General features: G+C 35.0%; 1 protein-coding gene across 1 annotated transcript; it reads right to left on the minus strand.

The window, feature by feature from the left end:
- Positions 1-23,218: 23,218 nt before the first annotated feature.
- LOC145803462 (uncharacterized) lies at positions 23,219-25,018 on the minus strand. The gene is made up of 2 exons (XM_082896737.1): positions 24,186-25,018; positions 23,219-23,876 (listed from the first exon to the last, which is right to left on the minus strand). The coding sequence occupies exons 1-2, from the start codon at positions 25,016-25,018 to the stop codon at positions 23,219-23,221; spliced, it is 1,491 nt and encodes a 496-aa protein (XP_082752863.1).
- Between the last annotated feature and the right edge of the window lie 1,871 nt (positions 25,019-26,889).

Consider the following 26,889-nt stretch of genomic DNA (forward strand, 5'->3'; position numbering starts at 1 on the left):
AATAAAAAAATTCAAGTATATTTTAAAAAAAAAATTATTCAAATAATGTTATGAGAAAGATTATGAAAAAAATGAAATATCTATTTTTAATTTTAATAACTTTTGGTATCCTCATTATTATCTATATATAAATTTATTTTTTACTTGCTCAATCAAATTTAAAATTATATTCATGCATAATTTTTCAAGGTATCTTATCTCTTTTTTTTGTTTTCAATTTTAATATTTTTTAGAATCTTGCTAATCAATAAATATAAAAAATAAACAAATAAACTGAACCTTTTCTGATATAACAAATAAATTGAAAATTCTTTGTTGCTCATACATAATCTTCCAAGCTATCCTATCTATTTTTTGTTGTTGATTATAAAATATTTTGGAATTTCCTTACCTTATAATATAACTTCTTATTATATATCATGAAAAATCAAAAATGAAGAAAACAAAAATTGAGAGAGAACTGGAAAGAAAGATCACCCAATAAAATTAAATATATATTTTTAATTTTAATAACTTTTGGTGTCCTCCTTGTTATCAATAAATTTATTTATTATTTGCTTAATCAAATTTACAACTATACTCATACATAATTTTTCAAGGTATCTTAACGTTTTTTTTTTTTTTTTTCAATTTTAATATTTGTTGAAATCTACTTATTATATACAAATAATCTGATTAATCAAGGCAAATAAATTTTCTTAATTAGTCAAAATTAAAATGGTCAAAATTTTAAAATAGATGTGGGTCCTACTAAAATTATGGATCTCAACCCATTTTAAGTTATGGGTCATACCAAAGAAAAGTGAACATATTTTGATAATTGGGTCAATCGAAAAAGTGTGGGGCCTACAAAATATTTTGTCAAAATTTAGTGAAATAATTCAAATTTAAATACAAATCATGTCCATAAAATAAGAAATAAATTGCTTGTTTTTTGAAAATTAGAGTCAATTTTGGAGTATCCAAAATAAACCCTCCCCTCTTAACCAAGATTATTTCATTTTTATCCCTATACTTTTATACAATTTTCAATGACCCTTCCAGACTACTCTTATTTTCACACGTACCCACATACTATTTAAATTACTATCAATTTTTCCCCTACCGTTACATTTGAAACGGAAAACATTAAAAAAAATTATATTTTGGCCTCAAATCTCAAAAGAAATATGCAAACCAACCCTCCTAACACTTCTCCAGCCCGCAAACAAATCATTTCGATTCAGCAATGTCGACATCAGCCCTCCTAACACTTCTCCACCAAACGCGACTTCCTGGGACGAATCCTTGCCATTATCGAAATCTCCATGGTCCTTTTACGCCGCTCAAATCGACGATTACTATTCATACACAGACCTAATGGGTTCTCTTGGTTTGGGCAGTCGATAAAAAGCACACATCCAATAGAGATCTTTTTCAATATATATCATTCAGCCAACAAAATCATGCAAAAGCTGCCCACCAATCATATCTCTTCCAAATTACCGATTCTATGCTTCAAAACTACCCATTAAATACCCCTTGATGTTCGCTTCAAGACCGAAATGACGAGCTACATTAATTGGAAAAGGCTCCGATAAATCAATCCCATTATTCTAATGGATTTCTAATGTTAAAGAAACACCCCCACTTTCACTTGCAGTGTCTGCACCAATGCCATTTGTTGGTAATGTGACAAATTTTCATAAGATAAATTCACCGGCTCTTTAGTCCCCATGTATATATTGGGAAATTCATTTCTAGTGCATTTAGACGGAAGGTCTTGGGCCCGCTTGGTGGATGTGGATGAATTTTCAAAAGCAACTGAGGTGGCTGTAGGCAAATAATGATCATTTGGCCCATCGGTATTTTGTTATTCCTCCCTTTGCAAGCTTTTTGACCTTGTCGTGTTTCGAGCATGTGCATTTCTTCCACTATGGGCTTCCAAAGTCTCACCCTTACGTTGATGAACCAATTGGAAACTTGGTTAGCATTGTCAACCTTGATCACCTCAATTTTATATAGCCGTGGACGTGTTTAAATACAAGTCAAAAGTTTGATCCAACATTGAGCACCTTAAAGAGATCACTCTAAGTGCTTGTATATATGTGAAGTAGAGGCTACTAGAGCTAACAAAAAGTAGCACGTGAAAGACCAGTTTGTTTAACTAAATTAGCTTGTCTGTATCAATCCGGTGGTTGCCGAATTTGATGGGTTGGTTTTCACCAGCTTTGCAGATGGGAGTGTCAAGATATGGTGGCGAAAGATGCAAGGGAAGGGTACCAAACACTTTTTTTCATAGAACTGCACCATATGGGTTATAATGTTTTGAAATTTTCAAAATTAGTTTTCGGACAACTTTCAGCATACCAAAACCGGCCATTACACAAAGAAGTGAGAAAGCGAGGCAGTGTAGGGCGAAGTAGAAAGTGAGGTGAAGAGAATGACGAAAGAATGAAGTAGAACCGTCAAGAATCAAGAAAGATATGAAATCCGAAAGATGGCTCAAAGAAAAGTCAAAAATGAGAAGAAAAGTCTTATTTTCTCCGATAGCATGCAAAAAGAGGAAGAACAAGACGTGTGAGATGTGATATGAAAATTAGACCGTGAGTTGAATCTAACGACGTAAAAATGAGGCGAAACGGAGTTATGACGAAGGAGATAGGAGGGCTTGAAGTGGTGGTTGATGGTGGTGGTTTTCTAGTAGGAAATGGTGGGTTTGCATCTTTATTTTGAAATTTGGGGCCAAAATGTAATTTTTTTAACATTTTCCATTTCAAATGTGATGGCAGGAGCAAAATTGATAGTAATTTAAATAGTATGGGGGTACGCGTGAAAATAAGAGTAATCTGGGGGGTCATTGAAAATCATGTAAAAGTATAGGGGTAAAAATGAAATAATCTCCTAAGCCCATAAATAGAGGCTCTCATTAGGTGGAAAAGAGGACATATTTTTTTTGCTAATGGTCATGCAAGCTCCTAAACAATCTCAAGACTTTACCAAATTCTCTTCTTAAAATTCTCTCTAAAGTTCCTCAAACTTAAAAGAAAGAATTATCAAGCACTCCAAACTTATACCAATCCTTTCAAGTTACAAATACAAATTTTGTCTCTCTTTTCAAAGAGATCATTTCAAGACTCGTTCAAGATCAAGCCGTTCAAACCCTCGATCAAGCCTTTCTTCTCCAAGTTTCTTCATTCAAAGACTTGAAGAATTTCATCAACTCGTCTAGTTTAACAACAAGCTTTTACAGCCGTTGGATTACGCCCATTTCAGAGATCAAATCAGAGGATCCACTCTTTTGTAATAGAGAAAACTACAGAGGATTATACCCATTTATTATAATCAAATAAAATTAATTATTTGTGCATTTATTTGGCATCTTAATTACAGGATACGAAATTTGTGTTTATAGATACAATGGAAAAAGTAATTTTTTAAATAAAATTTAAGAGTAATATGACTATATTATTTTTATAAATAAAATTTTTAATGGGTGTTCTGTTTTAAAATTAAATCATATGATTTTGTATGAAAAAATTATACAATTTTTTAAAGAACAATACTCATAAAAAAAATTAAAGAAAAAAAAATTGGATACAATTTTTTTTTTTTTTTTTTTTTTTGACAAGAGTAATGTCATGACCCGAACCCGCCCTTATGGGTTAAGGCCATAACCGGCCAATAATCACGAGATTGCCTACGACCTCAAACCACTAAAACAAGACTCATCAGAGTAAAGGGGCCAAGCGGAAGCAAATTTAAAACATTGTATCTTGGAAAAGTCTTTCACAAATCTTCTGTAATAACCAGCTAAGCCCATGAAACTGCGGACTTCTGTCACATTTGTCGGTGTAGGCCAATTCACAATTGCTTCTATTTTCTGTGGGTTCACTGAAATTCCCCCCTTGTTAATAACATGCCCTAAGAAGACAACTTCATCCAACCAAAACTCACATTTCTTTAGTTTAGCAAATAATTTCCTTTCCCTAAGTATTTGCAGGACAGTTCTCAAATGATGTTCATGTTCAAGTCTATTCTTGGAGTATATCAAATTGTTGTCAATAAAGACCATAACAAATTCATCAAGGTAGGTTTTAAAAATTCGGTTCGTTAAGTCCATAAACGCTGCCGGAGCATTAGTCACCCCAAATGGCATAACAAGAAATTCAAAATGACCATACCTCGTTCTGAATGCGGTTTTCTCAACATCTTTTGCCTTTACTTTCAGCTGATGATACCCGGATCTCAAATCGATTTTGGAAAACACTTGTGATCCCTGCAACTGATCAAATAGGTCATCAATACGGGGTAAGGGATATTTATTCCTTATTGTTACCTTGTTCGGTCCTCGATAGTCAATACATAAACATAGGGTTCCATCTTTCTTCTTGACAAACAATACAGGTGCACCCCATGGGGAAGCGCTAGGTCGGATAAATCCTTTGTTAAGCAGGTCTTGTAACTGTTCTTTCAATTCTTTCATTTCAATAGCAGCTATTCTGTAGGGAGCATTAGAAATAGGTTGGGTGCCTGGCATAGTCTCAATTGTAAACTCTATTTCCCTGTCCACCAATTCCCCTGGTAGTTCATTTGGAAACACCTCTGGAAATTCTCTAACAATATGGATATTATTCAATTCAACATCTACAGATTGTTCAGACAACACATAACACAAGTAACCGTGGCACCCTTTCCTGATCAGTTTACATGCTTTCATTGCAGATATCAAATAAGGTGGAGGTACTACCCCGTTACCCACAAACACAATCTCTTTCTGTTCTGGTGGTCTAAACACAACCCGCTTTGTCACACAATCAATGGTGGCACAATATTTTGCTAACCAATCCATGCCCAAAATTACATCAAAGTGCCTAAAGTTCAAGGGCAACAAATCCACATACAAAATGGCATTCCCAACACGCATGTCACAAAAACAATATGCAGATTCACACAATACAGATTCCCCAAATGAAGCAGATACACATAGCAGATATGACAATAATTCTGGAGGTCTACTTAGTCTAGATGCAAATGCACATGTCACAAAAGAGTGTGTTGATCCAGAGTCAATTAACACAAAGGCATCCTGATTACATATAGGAATAGTACCTGAGACAACTACGTTAGCATTCCGTGTATCGCCCGGAACAGGCGCAAAAACTCTCCCTTGTCTCACGGTATCTCCGATGGTAGTAGATCTCACATTATTTCCCGGTTTTGGGATTGATGCAGTTGAACTAGCAGTTATCTTTCCACTATTCTGATTACAATCTTGGGCCATATGCCCTTGTTTGCCACATTTGAAACAGGCTCCCGACACACGGTAACAAACTCCACAGTGCCTTTTACTACAAATATTGCACATAGGAGATGTGTCTCGGGAAGAATTTGAGGTATTCGAGGAGCCCGTGTTTTGTTTTTTCGAAAATTTCTTCTTTGAAAAGAAGTCTTGCCTTTTGTTGCCTTTCGAGTCAGTTGTTGACTTGGTCTGTCTAGCTATGTTAGCTTCTGATATTGTGGCCCTGTCTAGCACCCTAATGTAGGTTTCCAGCTTCAAGACATTCACCCTTTCTAAAATGTCGCTTCAAAGCCCACCTTCAAAATGGCTTGCCTTCTTATAATCAGTATCAATCACATGTGGTGCAAACCTAGCCAATTCAGTGAATTTGGCCTTATACTCGGCTACAGTCATACTGTCTTGCCTAAGTTCCATGAATTCTGACACCTTCCTGTCCCGAACACAATGCGGGAAGTACTTATCATAGAAAACTTCTAGAAATTTGGTCCAGTCAACACCTTTGTGATTCTCACGCATCAACATCCACCATCTTGTTGCTTCGTCTTCTAGCATAAAGGTGGCTAGAAGTACTTTTTGTGTCTCCGAACACGGGAACGCTTCAAACAGCTTTTCGATGCCGAGAACCAGTGCTTCGGCTTTCAACAGATCTAATCCCCCATGGAACTGTGGTGGTTTCATTTTCTTAAATTCTTTGGTGAGAGCTATTATCCGATCATCATTCTGATTATCTGGCATAGGAGGTGCCGGAGGTGGAGGTAGAGGATGTGGTTGCTGCCACTGTTGTTGCCACTGTTGTTGTTGCCTCAATGTTTCTGCCATTTCCTGAATCAATCTCTCCATTCTATCTATTCTGGCAGTAGAGGACTCCTCTATCTCATTATCTCTTGTTCTCACCATCTGATTAGACTTACATTATTCTTTGTACAAAAAAAAATTCACAGGTATGCATATATTAAAAAGCATATGTAGTCAAATAATTTGCAATGCAAGCAAATCACAACTTATAACACATAATCGTTTGCATTAAAACATTTAAGTGCATTCTCGATGCTATCAAATTCATACTTATCACATGAATGCATCATAGATCTTTTCTAGACGCTTATTGCTCATTTGGACAGGTGTGTGAGTTATTAACTCGTACTCTGATACCACTCTGTCATGACCCGAACCCGCCCCCATGGGTTAAGGACATAACCGACCAGTAATTTTGAAATTACCTACGGCCTCAAATCAAACCAGACATAACTCATCAGAGTAAAGGGGCCAAACGGAAGCGAAATTTAAAACTTTATCCATAGAGCTGTGCTTACATGGCGCATCATAACAAACCATACATACACGTATTAATAACTCACATCAAAATATGTACAATACAAAGCTCTGTACATATAGGATCATTCAAGTCTAGGTCAGCCAATCAAAACTATATACAACATAAACCAAAGTCCTCACCAACATGACAAAATAAAAAGATAGCAAAAGGGCGAAGACGAGTCTCGTGCGTGAGACGTAAGGCTGACTCTTCAAAACCTTGGTTGTTCCACACAAACTTCACTGAGGCTGTGTTTGGACCTCTCTTGGCTCACCTACAAACACATGAATGAGCGTGAGTGAAAGCCCAGTGAATAATATCAAATAAAGAAGTTACACAGACGGTATGTAGAACAACATGCTTTAAACGACCTTGGGCCCAATTCGTATTTCTATTAGCATATATAAATACAAATTTAGGTCAAGTGACTGCGGTTTTGGACACATCATACGGCCTCGGGCCCAATTCGTTCGTGTCATACTGGCCTTTGGCCCATTTATCTTTTATTGAAATCAAACTGGCCTTTGGCCCATTCATTCTATCATTCATGTCGGACTGGCCTTTGGCCCATTCAGACTTTCATATCAAACTGGCCTGTGACCCATTCATACTTTCGTGTCAAACTGGCCTTTGGCCTATTCAAACTTTCATGTCAAACTGGCCTATGGCCCATTCAAACTTTCATGTCAAACTGGCCTATGGCCCATTCATACTTTCATGTCAAACTGGCCTATGGCCCATTCATACTTTCATTCATGTCAGACTGCCCTCTGGTCCATTCATACTTTCATTCATGTCAGACTGGCCTCTGGTCCATTCATTTGGCATAGCAAACATTGTCCACTATTCAAATTATCGCACTTATAAGACTTACATAGAAATAAGAAATTGGACAAATAACATATTTCAGATATCTTTGTTCAGATATTACTCACAGTGATCGGCTGGATGATTTGCCCTGGAGCTCGATCCTACACATTCCACGAACACAAAGGGTCACAAACAGTTCAATCCATTCTTAATTCACAAATTCCTCTTTAGGCTTCATTCTCATCCTTTCAACTCATTTACAATGCTCAATGTATGCCTACGAGTATTTAGAAGTGAAAGAGAACGGAAAAGGAAACACAGAACATCATTACAAAATTTCAGAAATAGGGGTCCCTGATCGAGCGTGGAATTTCCCGCTCGAGCAAACCCATGAGGCCTGCAAAAGTACTGGCTATGTCAAATTTACGCTCGAGCATGAAGTCGGGTGCTCGAGCTGAAGGCCTCACTACATGGCTCCCCGCTCGAGCGTGAACTTCCCCGCTCGAGTGGACATCATGTTTGCGGAAAATACTGGGAGCTCGTATTTTACGCTCGAGCGGCGGTTCTCCCACTCGAGCGGACATCAAAATTTCTGGATTTTCCAGAATGGTTCTTGAGCTCAAATTCAACATTCAAACCAACATTTCTTGCAAATTATGGCTCAAACTTTACATAAACATGTACTAACATGGTACAAGCACCAAATCACAACACAATGATGCTCAATTTCACAAATTAATCACATGCATGTCCCAATTTACATCAAACTCATTTCCAACATAACAAATTCATGCATTCAAACTCATATTCTTATGAATTGTACATGCATGTGATATATATCCCTCATTCTCAACTTAGATGATGAAGAGATAGTCAAAAATATGAGCTTTAATTAAAATCCTAGATGGATTATACATTTTGTGCTCAAACATGCAAATTCAAAGCAAATTCTCACATGCATGCATCTATTGACTTCAAATTCATCAAATACAACACAATTCTTGCTCTTGATCACCATTCAACTTTGAATTCACAAAATTACAATATTAAACTCATGAATTCATAATCAATTACTCACCTAGAAGCTCAATCTTCTCAAACTATGGTCAAATCTTGAGTTGGTCTTCAATTTACTCAAGCTTCAAGATCAAAACCTCAATTTCCCACACTCCCTCTCTCAAATTCGGCCTCTCCCTCTCTCCTTAGGATGATTTCAGCCAAAATGAAATAAAGAGAGAAGTTGAGTGCAAGTGGCTCTTTTTTATATAAGCCCCATTAATCACAATAATCAATATTAAATAATTGGGCACTATATCATTAATTTAATCAAATTAATCTGATCCGAATCAATTTTCAATTAAATTTCACCGTAGGTTCTAAAAATTATGCTAATCACCATGGCATAGTCAATTTCGGTTTCTGTGGCCGATAGGGCCTTCAATTTAAATTCTGAAGCAGATAATCAAACATATATTCCTACGGTGAACAGATAGAAATTCAAAACCACATATTTTCACATGAATGGCACACAAAATCATATCAAATGCATAATCATATTCATATTAAGGACCAATTAGCATACTACGGAACAGGGATATCACAACAAAAGTATTGGATGGCCCAAATCTAGGCTTGATGGTCGGTTAAGCTAGTGTACAAAATAAAAGGCAGTCGCTAGAGAGGTAACTTGGTCGCTCGAGCCAATTGCAACTGTTTGCAAAAATGTTAGATGCATGAGATGTGCGATGGAGCGATGACTTGTTTGCTCGAGTGATGCAGTCGAATTCTAGAATTTCCATAATACTGTTTGAACTTTAAAACTCATTTCCAAAGTGTATAAGCTTGCATGACATGCTCTTAACTTCAAATACACTACTGTAAGCGTGGATACATAACCAATTTTCAAACCCCAATTTTAAAACTTCAAAATTGAACTCAAATTCTCATGCATGTGACATTTAACTTCAAATTCTTTTCCAAAGGTTACAACATGGAAGTTAGCTTCAAAACAACTTAATTCTCTAATGCATGTATGATATGATACTCAATTCAAACATGGATAGCAATATTATGCTCAAAGGGATGAAATTCAACAAACTTATGCTTGCATGTGTGATTTAACACCAATTTCCTCATTTAAAGATCATTTATTGTGTCTAAACTTATAATCTTCTTGAATTCACATATTTGATGAGTCTAATTCATAAGTTAAGGTGTAATCACATACCTAGAATCTTCTACAACACAAATTATAGCAAAAACTTGAGCTCTACTACATAATCCTTTAATCTTCAAGCCAAAATCCAAGCCTTCAAGCTCTTCTTTCTCTACAATGGTCCCTCTCTATCTCTAGAATCCTTCTCCTCGGAATTCTGAGCTCAAAATTATGATTAAGTCTCTAACTTGATACATACATATATATATATATATATATAGGCTATATTAGCTTGGCTAACTAATCAAGGTTTAAGCTAAGTAATTGAAGCTTAATCAAACTTGCCAATAGGCTCTATCAAACTTGCCAATAGGCTCTAAAAATTATGCCATTCATAATAAACTAACAAATTTCAGTTTCTGACGCTATTAAGGCCTACAATTTCAGATTATAACAGAAATCACAATAGATATTCCTACAGCTAACAGATATAAATCAAAAAATATATAGAACACATAATTAGCAATCAAATTCACACTAAGCACATAAGTAACATTCAATATTAACGATTAAGATCATAATATGTGACGGGGTTGTCACATATCATGTTTTGATTATGAGTTGTTCTTATGAAATGCTCGAATGATTTTAAATGCGAAATGATGTTATATTTTGCAAATGCTTAGAATTCATTCATTTACCACTTTAACTTGATATTATGCACTGGGCAATGGCTCTATCACGACCTGAACCCACCCTTAGAGGTTTAGATCATGACCAGCCAGTAATCATGAGATTACTTACGGCCTCAAACATAATTTCAAAATATAAATAAATATACGGGGCCTGAAGCGAAAGTAGAATATAAAATTTGTCCATTGAGCTGTCCATAAATGACATAAACAAAAATATAAATCACATTTCATAATATACATATAACAATTACAAACATTTATCTCATATACATAACTTAAGATCATAAATGTGACTTACACAAACTTAACGAAATAAAGCTTAACCAAGCTTGACCAAAAGCAACAACAAAAGCCTCAACACAGAGGCACATCTTGAACGACTTTACAAAAAGGGTTGACTTTAAGCAATCTTTAATGCAGGTCCTCCTGATGCTCACCTACATATTTATATATATGCAAGAGTGAGTTGGAAGCCCAATGAGTAATCTCAATGCAAATAGGTTAAATGAATGAGTTGCGCAACTTATAAACACAATATAAAGTTCTTGACAAAATCAAACCAGTATCAAAACATTTTTCAGATATATAGAGATTACATAAGGATTATAAAACCTTTCATAGTTAACCTCATGACGAGGTACTTACCAAAAACATTATTGAACCTTTGGCAAAACGAACTTATTGAATCGAACCCATACAGAACATTCACAACAAAATGAGAGCTGCAGAACGTCCACATTAGCCGAGCTTATACAAAACATCCATAATAGAACGGCTCATACTGAACGTCCACATTAGAACAACTCATACAAAATGTCTAACACATGTAGATACCATACAGGACATCTATAAAGGGCGAATAACATATAGAACGCCCATAAAAGTAGGGAACCATACATAACGATTAAAAACAATCAGAGCCATGCAAAATGACCATCAAGATTGACATCATAGGGAACATTTACAACGAATCAATACCTTATATAGAATGACCATGGCGAGTTGAAGACGAAACAAAAGTTATAGAGATCAAAGTACATTTTCCAAATAGTACAATAGTTGATCAAAAGGAAACTCATTGATTCTTAGCAAAATCTTGTTTTCAGAAAGCTTATCATATCATACTCATTTTTGAATTTCATCGCATAACTTAGCATCTCAAAAGTACTTATTCGGAAGACTTATCATTTCATAAACAACCAAAATTTCATAGCATATCTTGTCATTTCAGAAAATACTTGTCTTATCGAATATTTCGTAAGAAACACATAGATTTCATAAACGTCATACAACATAGCCTTGTTCAAAGTCATTTATAGAAAAATATCTTTAAAAAGACATTAATCACCTTGACTAGTTCGACAGGCCACCTTAACGTTCCAACCTATACATTCACATAACCATACATATTGAAACACATTATTTGAATCAAATAACTCTTTCCAATTCAATTACACATGCTGATTTCTTGCTTATTAGTTCCCACTGAATCATAATTCATAGTTAGATATGCTTAGAAGAAGATGGGAACAAAGATATGATCACAGAAGAATTTTCAAAAATGTGCTAAAACAAAGCTAGTCACTTGAGCGGTCTACAAAGACTGCAAAAGCACTAGATGCTCAAAATGTGCACTCGAGCCATCCCTTGATTGCTGAAGTTATTCGTGAAGAATACTGAGTTTGCTCGAGTGGATTATTGATCGCTCGAGCGATCTGCAATGTTCTGCGAAAATGCTAGAAGCTCACAATGTGCGCTCGAGTGGTAACTCCACCGCTCGAGCAGTCTAGAAAATTTTTGGATTTCAAAACTGAAAGTTTGAGTTTTCAAACACCATTTCAAAACTTAGGGTCACGTATGGCTTGCTCAAAAACATGGAAATACTTTAGAAAACAAATATACATGATCCCATAAAAACGATTTACTCAAAATCTCTTTATTTCAACAAAATTGAGCTCAAAAGCTTCATGCATACAAGATTTTCAAACTCTTTTTTTTACTCTTCAAAAATATGCAATGGTGACCACAAGCTCATGAATTTCTGAAGCAATAAACATGATATAAACTTACATGTATGTAATAACTTCAAAACTTAAACGTAAAATGATGAAATCATAGATTGACTTCCATGAACATGCATTCAACCCAATTTCTTACTCAAAACCCAACTTCTTTTCAAATTCGATAAGATTGATTTTATAATTCTTTTAATTCATGATGCATGGGGGATTTTCTACAAAATTAAGGCTTAGAATCCTCACCAAGGGCTTCAATCTTCAAGATTTATTGTTGATTTCCCCTTAGCTACTTCAATTCTTCATCAATTCAACATAAACATAGCTTTCTTTCTCTAGATAAGAGCTCCTGTCTCTCTAAAACTCTCCAGCAGATTTTATGAACTCAAATGAACTAATTCTCTTCTTAAGACTCATACATATATATATATATATATATATGTGTGTGTGTGTGTGTGTGCGTGTGTGTGTGTGTACATGAGATTAGCTTAATTCATTGATTAAGCATTAGGCTAATTAATCATGGTTCAAGACTAATTAAACAAAGCTTAATTTTACTAAACCAAATCAATTTTCCATTAAAATTCTCGAAGGGTTCTAAATATTCCAATTAGTCTATTCAACTTATCAATTTTGGTTTCTGAAATCATTTAAGCTTTCAATTTTGAATTTGGAACAAAAATCATTATAGATAATCCACCTAATGAACAGATATTCACAAATTATACATCAACACATAATTAGCATTTAAAATTAAATAGATATTACTATATTACATGGTGGGGTTACCACAGGCTCACCCCTCTCCCCTATATTCATCTTGAAGAAGTTAGTTCTTTGAAATTTATGCATATATGCTAGAGACAATAGGATTGTAATTAGTCTTATATATGTGGTATCCTTTGTAATTGTGTATGTAATAAAAAATGATGTATGTTTCATTTCATATAGCTAAGCACTGCTTTAAATGGATGTTTTAATAAACTTAATGGACTCAACTAAAGTAACTAATGGCTTTAAGAACTTAATATGAGATTTAACCCAATTATCATATAAGTACAACTTGATTTTGTTTAGTTAGGCCATTGCTACTCAAAGACTACTGGCCAATCACTGCAGCATCCTGTCTGGGGTGGGTTGGAGTTGTGACAAAAGTGGTACTTCGTACTTGATTTGTATCTACTCATCTGTGCCATAGGTATATATAACTATGATGACAGTGTTTGCGTGCCAAGGTTTTCCACAAACAAAAGTATGAGATAGGGGTTTTGGTCATAGACGTCATAGCGGGCGCGACCGCTTCCACAAACCAAACTACTAGGGTATGCATATAGTCATAGGCGCGACCTCTAGACCTCGAGTGCTATCAAGCTTAGGTAAAAATTCAATTTGGCTGTTCTTATCACACCCCAAACTCAGATATAACCGGCCGTGGCCCACAGGGCCTTAGCCCAAGGCACACGTAAGCTTAAACACGAATCCATAATCACATTGAACAACTATACAATAGTCCAATAATAAATAACCAAACTCAATCCAGTGATATGCCACAAGTATAAACAACAAAACCAACCGTAATCAATACCATCCAACTTCTGGGATATAAACTGCTCACATATCAAAATAATCCTAAATAAACCTCAATAAAAATAAAAAGAAATATGCACAAACTTGAAATAAAATAAATGAATGTCCTAGAGGTTCATACAATTGAGTCCCCGCAAAGTCCTTCTATCACTTGGAAATGATAACAACTAAGTTAGTTGATAGCTCAGTGAGTAGTAACATGGATAGTAAATACAGTTTTGAAAACAAGGTTCAATTCCAAAATAAGATATATATCACAGAAACTAGATTGACATAAACAGATTACAACATGAACACCAATAATTTTCTGGGTACCAAGAATAACAAGTAACATGCCACACAGTTCTCAAGGCAATAAGCCCGTTGGATCCAATATCGAAACGGGAGTCATCCTTGGGGTGGTAACCCAGGCCTTTTCTCTAAGACAATCTGATTGAAGGTCACCTAGCCTAGCCTAGGTCTTTTCCTTACAATCGTTGAACACTAGAGTCATCACGACCCAACCTGGATCTGCTCCCTAGTGGCCAGAGTCACCACATAAAATATATAGATGATCTTGATAATCATACAATTCAGTTTTCGCAAAATATGGTAGTTCACCATTATAAACATGAGACCGTAACAAATAGTTTACAGTATGCCAAGTTTATACATGTTTCAAAAATAATTTAATTCCATTGATAATATAATAATTTATCAAACAGTTTAGTCCTTAAACAAAAATTTAATTTTCCAACAGTTCAGGGTAGATGAACATTTATAAAAGTATGTAGCATGAAACTACTCACCTGAAAACGGAATAATGTTATCCTCAAATTGAGTATAAAGTCCAACTAGTACCCTGAACCAAGTATGAAAATTACACGTCACTACTAATTCAAAAATACTAAAGAATAAGAAACTAAGTAACCCAAAACTAAAGCAAACTAACATGGCTCAACCCAACTCACCGTTACTCTTAAATATTCCCTAAGCTCATGTTCTTCAAGGTCTAAAATCACTCAAGACATGTGTTCAAATTGAAGCTTTATTAAAAGTAACTTTAAGATAAAACAAAATTTTAAATAAACTTTTTCAATCTATTCGCTAACTTTAAAAATTACAAAACCCACTCCACGCTGTTCGAAAAATTTCAAAACCCTCCAGATATCAACTAATATATCCTAAGTTTCAAACCCAATTGGTTTCACTTGATTTGCTTATCAAAATAATTATTTACAATTAATTATATCCAAACAGGTTATTTTCTGCGGCACTTCAAATTAATGGTTCTCTTAGTATACACAAGAAATCAACGCAAGGCCAAAATTGTAAGAAACTAGACTCTTAACCAATTCTAATGATATCGATTTGATAATTTTTGGATTTATACCCAAAGAGAACAACACTTTCGAAGTTACTATTTTACACCAGTTTTCTGGACAGATTTAAACGCACCAGTTAATGTGGATTTTGACTCCCAAAAATTATAAGAAAATTCTGGCATGCAATTCAATATGTAATTAATATTTTGTTAAAATTTCAGTTCAAAATTCATTCGTTTGATATGATTTTTTGATTTTTAAAGTTTATAGCTACGTGCAAAATTTCAAACTCAGAAATTGCACCCTCAACTTTATGTACCTATTTAATTCCTCATCAACTTCAGATAAAATATTAATCATAATTTTAAAATATCAATGATTGAAACAATGCTAACTTAATATTATAGACTTATGTAAATCTGCTCTTAATCTAAAATGTGCTTAGAGTTGTTTGGTTTTGTTGTATTAGCCTTAAAATAGATAACTTCCATTGATTTTGAAAAACCTCTCTCTCGCTCTCTGTAAAAACCTCCACCCCCGGGCCTCACTTTTGGCTGGCCGGCCGTCACCTTTGGCTATGGCGGTCGGCTGGTCCAGCTCCCTCTTGTGTTTGTGTGTTGGTTTTTCCTTATAATAACTTGATTCCCACAATGTTTTCCCACTTAGGTGTGTTTCGGTGTTGCTGGTCCAACTCCCATTGGGGTTGTATGTTTTTGTTTCACCAGGGGGTGCTTGGAATGAGGGTCAAAACAGAGTAAAAGGTGGTCGATTTTGAAACCGGAATATAGGTTGTTCTAATCTGGTTAGGAGTTTCATTCGGGCGCTCCTGTGCGAATGGAAGTTTGAGGGATGAACTCTGGTTCGGATCTATGGTGATGCTTCGGTCCAGATCTAAGATCTAAGAGTTCAGATCTAGATCCAGATCTTCGATCCAGATCTAAGATTTCATTCGAACACTCATTTTCGGGTGGGTGTTTGAGGGGTGAACTTCATCCAGATGTATGGAGGTGCCTCGGAGGTTGTTCGTTGTTTTGGGTTGTTAACTTTGGAGCTTCTGTAGTGGGTGTGTTCGGAGTTTGGATCAGAACAGAGGTGTCCGACCATGGAACTGGTGATGGCAGTGGGTTTTGAATCGGAATAGCAGTGCTCGGTTGCTGTGAGTTTTGAATCAGAAAAGCAGTGCTCGGTTGCTGTGAGTTTTGAATCGGAAAAGCAGTGTTCTGATCATGGAAGTGGAGATGGCTGTTCTAACGGGGGTCTTGGTAGGCTCGGCTGGTAGTGTGAGTTTATTGTTCAGGGGCTTGCATAGGAGTTGGCCTTCAAAGAGGTTGCTAGCATGGAGTTAAAAGATGGTTACATAGGCAAGGAGGATGGTGTACCAGGGTAGGTTCGGAGTAGAGGTAGAGGGGCAACAGCAGAGTGAAAGAAGAGTGGAAGAAGAGGCTGATGGTGAGTCAGCAGCAGAGGTAGAGGAGGTGTCTAATACTCATTTGGCAAGTGTTACCAGGCTTAGGCCTTGGAAGGCATGGGTCTTGGTATTGGTGGCGTGGGTCTTGGTTTGGGTGGGCTGCTGAATGGTTTTTAGGTTGGGTGGTGTGGGCTTTGGGAGTGCAGCACATGTGAATTGGGTCTTGGTTGGGTGATGGTGAGTCAGCAGGCGTGGGTCTTGGCTTTGGTGGCGTGCGTGGGTCTTGGCAGCACGGGTGACTTGGAGTGCAGCAGCTTGGGAGTTGGGTTGTGTGGGTTGATTTTGTGGGGAGTCTTGTAATTTATTTTCTAGTTAAGTTTTTCTTAACTTTTTTGTTTAAAAAAAAATCGTGAGGCCAAGGGATTGGTTGTATGGATGCAAGTAGCAGTAGTAGGGGTATTTTGTACTTTCCGAATCTCTCTCGATGCATGTCATCTTTATGTACCTTTAATTTCATGCTGTTAATGAAATTTTTCTTTGCTGATAAAAAAAAAAATGTAAATCTGCTCTTATAATATATAAACAAATCCTTAATCAAAACCAAACCCACGTATTCATTGTCACAATACTTCAAAGCCAAACCCAAAAACCCACCACACTAACCATGAAATCTCCAAATTAAAACACACAGATAAATTTCAGCGTGATACAGGAAGTAAGATGAACAAAGATGGAGTACCTGCTAGTCCACTTAGACTAAGTTAAGCGGCTGCTCCCTCTCTCTCTTTGTCTCTCTTCTTGCCACACTCTTAAGGGCCATGATTGCTATGAATAGGAACTCAAGATAGCTACTATTGTTTTAAACTAAAAAAAGAGTAGAGTTTGTGTTTATTTTATTTTATATTAGTGGTGGGCACGCATAATGCGTGTGCATGTCAAATAAATAGATAATTATACAATATATATATACATATATAAATTATATGCAACTTAAATGGTAAGGGTCTTATTTAATAATTTTGTGATCTAGAGTTCAGTCACACCCTCTTCTCGTTTTTTTTTTTTTTAGTAAGTCTTGCCTCTAAATTAAAAGCTTTCACCATAAATTTATTTTAAATTTAAAATTCATTAAAAAACCCTTCAAATATTTAATTTACACTTAAAGATTCACAAATAAAATGTTTGAGAAAGTAAAATAATTATTATTTAATTATTTATTTTGTTTGTATTTCGGGTTCTCACAATTCTGAAGCCACTCTAAGGTTTCCAAGTTCCAATCTTTCCAACGTATTGTTAAAGGTCAACCGAAACAAATACTTGCTCTAAAAGTCAAAATGGGTCGGGTTTTGACCCAGGCCACTACAATGCTAGTACCTCCAAATTTGTTGATTTAATTATAGGGTGAATTACACTAATAGTCCCTATAATTTATGATTTGTTTTATTTTGGTCCTTGACTTTTCAATTGTGACACATTTGACTTTGAATTTTGAATCTTGTTCCAAATAAGGACAACTGAAGATATTATTAGATTCTCAAGGGTAAAATCGTCAATTTGATAAAATATAAACTAATTTGACAAAAATAAATATCAAACAAATATTTTTGAATTTTTAAAAATTATTTTTACTCACTAAAAATAAAATCATGTAAAATTGATAAATCTTTTAAACATTTATTTATTTATTTTTACCAATTTAATTTTTATTATGTGTTTGGATAATGATCGTATAAAATTAATTTTTAAAAACTAATCACGTAATTTTTATTAATTTTTATCAATTTTACATAATTTTATCATTGGTAGATAAAAATAATTTTTTTAAAATTAAAAATATTTTTTTTCACATTTATTTTTGTCAAATTAATTTATATTTTATTAATTTGATGATTTTGCCCTTTGAAATTAAACAATGATATTTTGAATTATCTTTATTTGGAACAAGATTCAAAATTCAGAATCCAATGTGTTACAATTAAAAAGTCACGAATTAAAATGATACAAGTCCCAAATTATAAGGACTGTTAGCATAATTTGCCCTTAATTATAATGACTTTTACATCCAAACATTGGCTTGCTTTGCACATCATAACGCTTATATGAACCAATAAATATGTCTATATTGCACTCCACTCCACTAGATGGATGAATAATTTTGATACTCTTTAAAACATGAAGCTACATTTGTTACAAAACTTAACTGAATGGAATAATCATTTTGCCTTATGGAAATTAAATGAGCAAAATCCTCTTAATCTTATGTACCACTACTACAAAAATAGTTAAAGATCACACTTTGACAAAAAAAAATATCTCACTTTTATTAAAAGTGTGATAAAAAAAATTAAATTGATATTTTAATCACACTTAATTTGATTGAGTGTGATAATATTCATTTTTTATGTCACTTTTCAATTACGTGTGATTATATATATATATTTTTTAATCATGCATTCTAATTAAAGTGTGATTATATATACACTACTACTTTTTAATCACACTTTTTAAATAAGTGTGATTATATATATATTTTTTAATCACACATTCTAATTAAAGTGTGATTATTTATATATTTTTTAATCACACCTTTTAATTAAAATGTGATTATATATATACTACTACTTTTTAATCACACTTTTTAAATAAGTGTGATTATATATATATTTTTTAATCACGCATTCTAATTAAAGTGTGATTAGTTATATATTTTTTAATCACACCTTCTAATTAAAGTGTGATTATATATACATTACTACTTTTTAATCATACTTTTTAAATAAGTGTAATTATATATATATATATATATAATCACACTCCACTACAATAAAAAAAATATTTGGCGATTAAAAAAGCACATTTGGTCGCTGAAAGTATAGCTTTTACCAACTAAAAAAATTTTAGTAGCCAAAAGTAAGGCTTTTTGGCGACTAAAAAACATTTAGTAGCCAAAAGTGAGACACTAGCCGACTAAAAAGATGTTTGGTCGCCAAAAGTGAGACTTTTACCGACTAAAACAATTTTAGTAGCCAAAAGTGAGGCTTTTTGGCGACTAAAAAAAATTTAGTAGCCAAAACTGAGGCATTGGGCGACTAAAAAGATATTTAGTAGCCAAAAGTGAGGCTTTTTGGCGATTAAAAAGAAGTTTAGTCACCAAAAGTGGTAATTTTAGCTCGGCAATTAAATTTTTTAACGACTAAAAAATAATTAGTAGCCAAAAGTATAGAATTGGCAACTAAAATTATGTTTAGTCGCCAAAAGTGGTCTCTTTTTTTTTAGTAAATAATTTATTTTTAAATAAATTATGTTCAATAAAAAATAATTATCTTTGTATATACTTTTATATTAATATGGGTCTATGTACTATATAAATAATCTATGTTGCATATATAATTATATGGTATTATAGAGGTGTAGTGGAAAGAGTGTGTTGTATAAGGTTTATGGTGTGAGACGGGTTGATGGTTCGAATTTCTACAAGAGCAGATGAGAAGTTAGTGCGTGTAATTTTTTTTTTCATGAATAAGCAGATGAGAAGCTAGTGCGTGTAATTTTTTTTTTTTTCATGAATAAGCTTTTGGTGACTAAAATGTGTGATCTAAATATTTTTAATTACACTTAAAATGTGTGATCTAAATGTTATTTTTTTTTTCATGAATAAGCTTTTGGCGACTAAAATGTGTGATCTAAATATTTTTAATTACACTTAAAATGTGTGATCTAAATGTTATTAATCACACTTAAAAGGTGTGATTAAAAATGACATCTTTCAATCACACTCTCAAAGATCACACATTAATAAAATTTAAAAGGTGTGATTAAATAACATACATCATACAAAAAAAATGTGATCTTTATCTATTTTTGTAGTAGTGCATTCAATGCATAAGGATCTTATATTTATGAAATTTATGAAAATGGTTCTATTTTTCCTTTCTAAGGTTGGTTTCTGGAAAAGACATGTCATTTTGAATTTTGTTGACCTCATAATAGTAATTAAACAATCTTGACTACGAATATGACAAAATTAATTTAATACACATTTTTGAAAATTCTCAATGCATCACTTTGATCATATTATCATTAATCACCCTAGATAATTTGTAATTGTAAAGGCAATCACTACAAAATCGGATATGCTATTGATGTGCTTTGGTATTATAAAGAAAAATTATGTGTTTATTTTTATTTTTATTTATTTATTTTTGGATGGGAAAAGGCCAAAGCCAAATACATATTCTATTCTAGTATTAGGCAGGGGGAAAAAGTTTACTACAACCAATTGTTTATATCATCACATAATGAGGATTATTTTTGTTTCATTTTTTTCAAAATCAGGGATGATATTCGTGCTACCAACCTGTTTTCCTTTATGAGATGCTAAGAAAAATAAGTGAATTTTTTTTTTGATCGGCAAAATAAAAGCTTTATTGATGAAAAACATAACAAGAATGATAAGATACATCAATAAAGAAGAGGGTGCAAAAAGCATCACAGTGAAACATTTGGATCCCAACTAGGTTGGCACCTAAACGCACACCCAATCATCTGCTAGCACACACTTGAGGCTCCAAGATGGTGAGAAACCAACAAACAGAGCAGAACAAAACAAGACAAAAACAAAAAGACAACAACCATACACTAGCAGTCCATCCCCAGCCACTATCATCTCAGCTAACCCTGCTCACCTTAACAAATCAGAAACCATCAACACAAAGCAGCTCAGAACAGTTAAGAATATCCTCTGATTTGACGCCAATTGAAAATTAAATCATCAACGGAATAAGGAAGATCTTTAGTAGATGCTTTCAGCCAAAGAACTGCTCTAATTTTGATATTTTCACTCAAGCCAGAGAGACTAGGTTGAGCCTCTGCAAAGACACATTCATTCCTAAGTTTCCAAAGCGACCAAAGAACAATAAGGGGGATGGCTCTCCAAATTAACCTATCAAAATTTTTGAGCTTGACAGTCATCCACCATTGGAGGAGATCATCCACTGATCCTTGAATGCACCAAGAGAACCCCCACTCATTAATTATAGATGACCAAATCAACCAAGAAAATGGGCAATGAAGCAAGATGTGGACAGCAGATTCAGGTTCAGAACGACAAAATGGGCAGATGAGAGAGGCAGAAGCATCTAAGATGCCAATTCTGTGCATAAACACTGCTGTCTTGATTTTGTTTTTCCAGGCCAGCCAAGTAAAGAATGAAACCTTAGGGGGGACAGCCCCATTCCAAATATGCTTGCAAATGTTAAAATGAGGCCCTAGGATAGAGTTAGAGGCAGAGTAGAGAAAGGACACGGAAAATACACCAGGACTTGCAGATGCAGAAGCCCAAATAAGATGATCAGCCCTGCCAATTGACAAAGATGAAGCTGAAGATAGTAGACCAAGTAAGTTAGCTTCTTCTTCCAATTCCCAACTGAAGAGCACTCTCCTAATAGGAAAATTCCAATTGTTTGGGCTAGATTTTCTTGCCATGAATTGTTGTAGAGAACCTTCTTTATCTGTTGAAAGATTAAAGAGAAGGGGAAAAGTAGACTTGAGACTAGAGCTGCCACACCATCTGTCGTGCCAAAATTTAATCCTACTCCCATCCCCCACTTGGATTTGGCAGTTAACTATATAGAGATTGTAAATATTTGTGCTATGAATCCCAATAGATAATATGTCCTTCCAAACTCTAGAATGTTTGTAAGAGGACTTTAAAGGTGGATGCCAACTAGCCTCATCAATATTGTATTTGCTACATATAGCTCTCCTCCAAAGAAAGTTTACTTGAGTTCCAAATTTCCACCACCATTTGAGCAATAGACAATCATTCATATCTCTTATTCTTCTGATACCCAGGCCCCCTTGATCCAAGCTTTTGGTTACCTCCCCCCATTTCACTAAATGCACTTTCCTTTTAAGATCATTACTGCCCCATAAAAAAGCTGCCTCAATCTTTTCGAATTCTCTTGCCACACCTTCTGGCATCTTAAACAAAGAAAGAAAGTAAACTGGTAGACTGGATAGAGTAGACTTGATTAGGGTTAATCTACCTGCAAAAGATAGCAGTTTCCTCTTCCACCCTGAGAGTTTAGATCTGATCTTGTCAATCACGGGCTTCCAGGTAGATTTTTTACCAGGATTGGCACCTAGAGGCAGACCCAGAAATTTCAAAGGAAGGCTATGGACTTTACAGTTAAGAAGATGTGCAAAGGAGAGCAATAAAGTATCAGACACACCGACACCACACACCACGCTTTTGTGATAATTAATTCTAAGCCCAGATAGAATTTCGAAGCACCTAAGGATTCTTTTGATAAGTACCATTTGATCCCAATCTGCCTCAGAAAAAAGAATTGAGTCATCAGCAAATTGTAGGTGAGACAAGAGGACATCTTTGGATCCAACATGAACACCTCTAAGAATGCCAAGATTAATTGCTCTGACCAAAAGAATGTTTAACCCCTCAGCCACAATATTGAATAAGAAAGGTGATAACGGATCGCCCTGCCTTAGCCCTCTTTGTGGTGAGAATTCCTTAGTTGGAGCACCATTCACAAGAATGGAAATCCTTACTGTAGACACACAAGTTTTCATCCAAGAGATCCACTTGTTACCAAACCCAAAACTAGATAGCAGAGAGAACAAGAATTCCTAGTTAACCGAATCAAAAGCTTTTTCAAAATCTAGCTTTAAGATCAAGCCATTCTTGTTGGGCTTCTTCCAACCATCTACCACTTCATTGGCAATGAACACCCCATCAAGGATGTTTCTTCCACCTATGAAGGCAGTTTGAGATTCACCAATAATTGAGGACAGAGCTGGCTTCAGTCTATGTGTTAACACTTTTGCCAAAATTTTGTACATGGAGCTTACAAGACTAATGGGTCTGTAATCAGATAGGCCGGAGGGATTTTCCAACTTAGGAATTAAACTAATGAAAGTACTATTAATCCCATAAGTCAGTTTGCTATTTGTGTGGAAGTCTGCAAAGAATTGCATGATCTCAGGCTTCATAGTCTTCCAAAATTTCTGATAACACAACAGATTGAAACCATCGGGGCCTGGGGCTTTGTTGTTATTACAATCCTTAATTGCAGCCAACACCTCAGCTTCACTGAATTCTGCAACCAGATGATGAGAAACATAGTCTGCCTCAATGGTGTTGAATGGCCCTCCCAAGACGGGTCTTTTGACCCAATCCTCAGCAAACAACTTCTTGAAGTGTTGGTAGACCTCTAATTGAACCCTGCTAGGATCCTCATAAGACACGTCGTTAACTACTATAGAGCTGATCATGTTTCTACTCTGTCTGGTATTAGCAAAAACATGGAAGAATCTAGTATTCCTATCCCCATTTAGAGTCCAGTTCAATCGGGATTTTTGGTGCCAAATCCACTCCACCATTCTGAGCAAATGCCACATTTCACCTCTGACCACTCTTCTTCTTGACCTCCCAGAATCATCCAAGAGTCCATCCTCTGCTAAGATGTCTAATGTATGCAATTCCGCCTCTAAAGCCTTGAGTTTGGATGTGACATGACCAAACACTTCAACATTTCATTTTTTTAACTCTGTCTTTAGCTGCTTTAATTTTTGAACAATTCTGAATCCGGCCCACCCTGTAACAGTAGTGCTGCTCCAGATGTTAACAAAGAGCTTAGAGAAACTTGGATGGAGAGTCCAGGCATTGAGAAACTTGAAAGGCTTGGGGCCCCAGTCTCTTTCATCTTCCATCAACAGCAGAGGACAGTGATCAGAAACTAGTCGAGGCAGGCCCCATAACTTCATTCTGAAGCTAATCAACCATTCTGGGCTGAGGAGTACTCTGTCTATGCGGCTCCATTTCTCAGCTTCCTGGGTATTGCACCAAGTGTATTTCCTACCATGAAGAGGTAAGTCATGGAGCTCACATTTCTCAATAAACTCATTAAAATGTTTCATCCCCATGTCTCTCCTGGAGCAGCCAACCCTCTCACCTATATGTCTAATTTCATTGAAGTCTCCACCCATGCACCAAGGAGCAGGAAAGTGATCCTTAAGCTTGACTATACCCGCCCAAAAAGATGATCTAGCAGAGGGGTTATTTGGTGCATATATGTTTATCAAAACACAATCAAAGGAATTATACAAAGAGCCAGAAAGTAATATATACCTCCTATTGCAGCAGCAGCCAGATAATTGGAACACTGAAGGGTCCCATATGCATAAAAGTCCACCAGCAGAGCCTACAGGATCCACAGACATGAATTCCATATTTCTGCACCCCCAAAGCTTTCTAGCAACATTTTTAGAGTCCACAGCTTGCTTGGTTTCTTGGAAAAAAACAATATCAACATGCTTGTCCTTTAGCAGTCTTTTAATTCTTCCCTTCTTCTCAGATTTACCCAAACCCCTAATGTTCCAAGATAATAGCTTCATAAATAAACAGAATGGCAAACTCAAGGCTCCCATGAGCAGAAGCTTTCATAATTCATTGATTCTCGGATATTTGTTTTTGTTATTTTACTCATCATGCTGCAAGGAAAAAAGTTTTTTTTTGCAATTGGAACTTGGAAGTAAAATAAGAATTTTTTTTTCCCATTCCATCAATCTAGATAGACACAAAATGAATCAATCTCTCTCACACACACACACACATATATATCATTTTGATCTTTTTTGGTAGGAGAATAGTAAAAATCGAAGAAAACATTCTTCATCAAACAAGATAGAAACTGTTGCCAGAGTTGTTGCTAGTTATCACAAAGATACATTTGACAAAACCAATACATAGTTGGAAAAAAAAAAAAAAAAAAAAAACTATCCGCCAAAAAAAAAAAAAAAGGTTGAACACTCAACTATAACACTCAACTATAAACATAAGATGGCATTTACATAGTCAGTGTTTGACGAAAACGCTATTTCTGAAATGTTGTGACAGTGGCTAGATACTCAAAGATTAGATGAAACAAATTTGTGATATGTTTGTTGTGGTGTTTTGATAGATTTAGTGGCATGCAAAATTCCAATAGTGCCTCATTAACAAGACACTACAACGCTCAACAATTAGTTAAAATATATGCATTTAATAAAAAAAAGAAGAAATGCACAACTGGATATATATTTCTTCAGCAATGCTAGGTATCATGAAAAACTTTTCATGAAAATAATCATGAAAGATTGGTAACCCTTGGATTACACTTAGAATAAAGCACCACACACTAATCAAGGTAATCCAAAGATCATAAATTTTTCATGATCATTTTCATGACAAAATTTTCATGATCCCTAACTTTTTCCATATTTCTTGTACAATTAAGATAGGAGTGTTAAACCTAGATAACACTCTTCAACAGATATCAGGCTACTTGGTAGGGTTGAGAGAGAGAGAGAGTCATATAAATTGGTATTCACCTCTACTTCTTCAACACCATGGTTGAAATTTCTGAAACATAAAACCTTTTTCACAATGAATAGGAATTCTATTTTTTTATTTTTTTTCCTATTGTTTTTTAGGGGGAAAAAAACACACACACAAAAGAAAAAAAAAAAAAATAGAAAAAGAGAAAAAAAAGAAAAAAAGAAAAAAAGAAAAGAAAAGAAAAGAAAAGAGGCTTCTTAGAAATAGAGCTTCAGTTCCAAGTCCAGTTCTGCAACACCATTGGCAACAACAGCCCTAATGTTGGGATTAGATTGCAAGCCTTGTCCAGCCCTAGAAACCAGAGTCTCCCATTCTTGCACTTCATGCTGATCTTCTGTCACATGTTGTTGTGATGGCAAATCTTCTAGAATCATCGGCATGGGGGGATCATAAACCTGATTGTAATTGTAGTTAAAATTATTGTTATACATTCTAGGGCTAGGTTGGGCCATCATCATTGCTTGCGAAGATATGAGAAACTTGTTTCCATAACCATTTGTGGTAGTGGTGAACCCGTTTGCATGCATGGTTGCAACATTTCCAAAGCTAGTAGCATCAATAATAGTAGTATCACTAGCAGGTACTTGGACATTCATCTGGGAAGTTGAAGCCAAATGAATAGGGGCGGAACGATCTAGTCTTGGTATGCGAAGGTGATGGGTTCTTTTACTCTCTCTTGGCTCGAAGCGATGAGCATTTTGATGACCTCCCAATGCTCTTCCAGACTTGAAAATTTTTGCGCAGAATATGCATTTGTACTCCCATTTATTATTATTCCCCCAGTTAGAAGAAGAAGTCATTGTGGTTTGTAGAGAAGCTGTCTCGCTTTGCATGGTGGCGAAGTAATAATTAATGGACGCTAAAAGGACTAATTGGAGATGTATCAATGGGAAAAACAAGAAAAGATAAAAAAAAAAATAAA

Source organism: Camellia sinensis, chromosome 12 (genome assembly GCF_055761805.1).
Source record: "Camellia sinensis isolate YWXY chromosome 12, ASM5576180v1, whole genome shotgun sequence".
NCBI classification, from domain to species: Eukaryota; Viridiplantae; Streptophyta; class Magnoliopsida; order Ericales; family Theaceae; genus Camellia; species Camellia sinensis.

Bases quoted from the DNA above. Each gene is read 5' to 3' on its own strand.
- LOC145803462 (XM_082896737.1), bottom strand. From the start codon at position 25,018: ATGGGAGCCTTGAGTTTGCCATTCTGTTTATTTATGAAGCTATTATCT. The intron at 23,877-24,185 runs GTGGGCCGGATT...TGCTAATACCAG, and splicing joins AGCAGCACTACTGTTACAGG to ACAGAGTAGAAACATGATCA.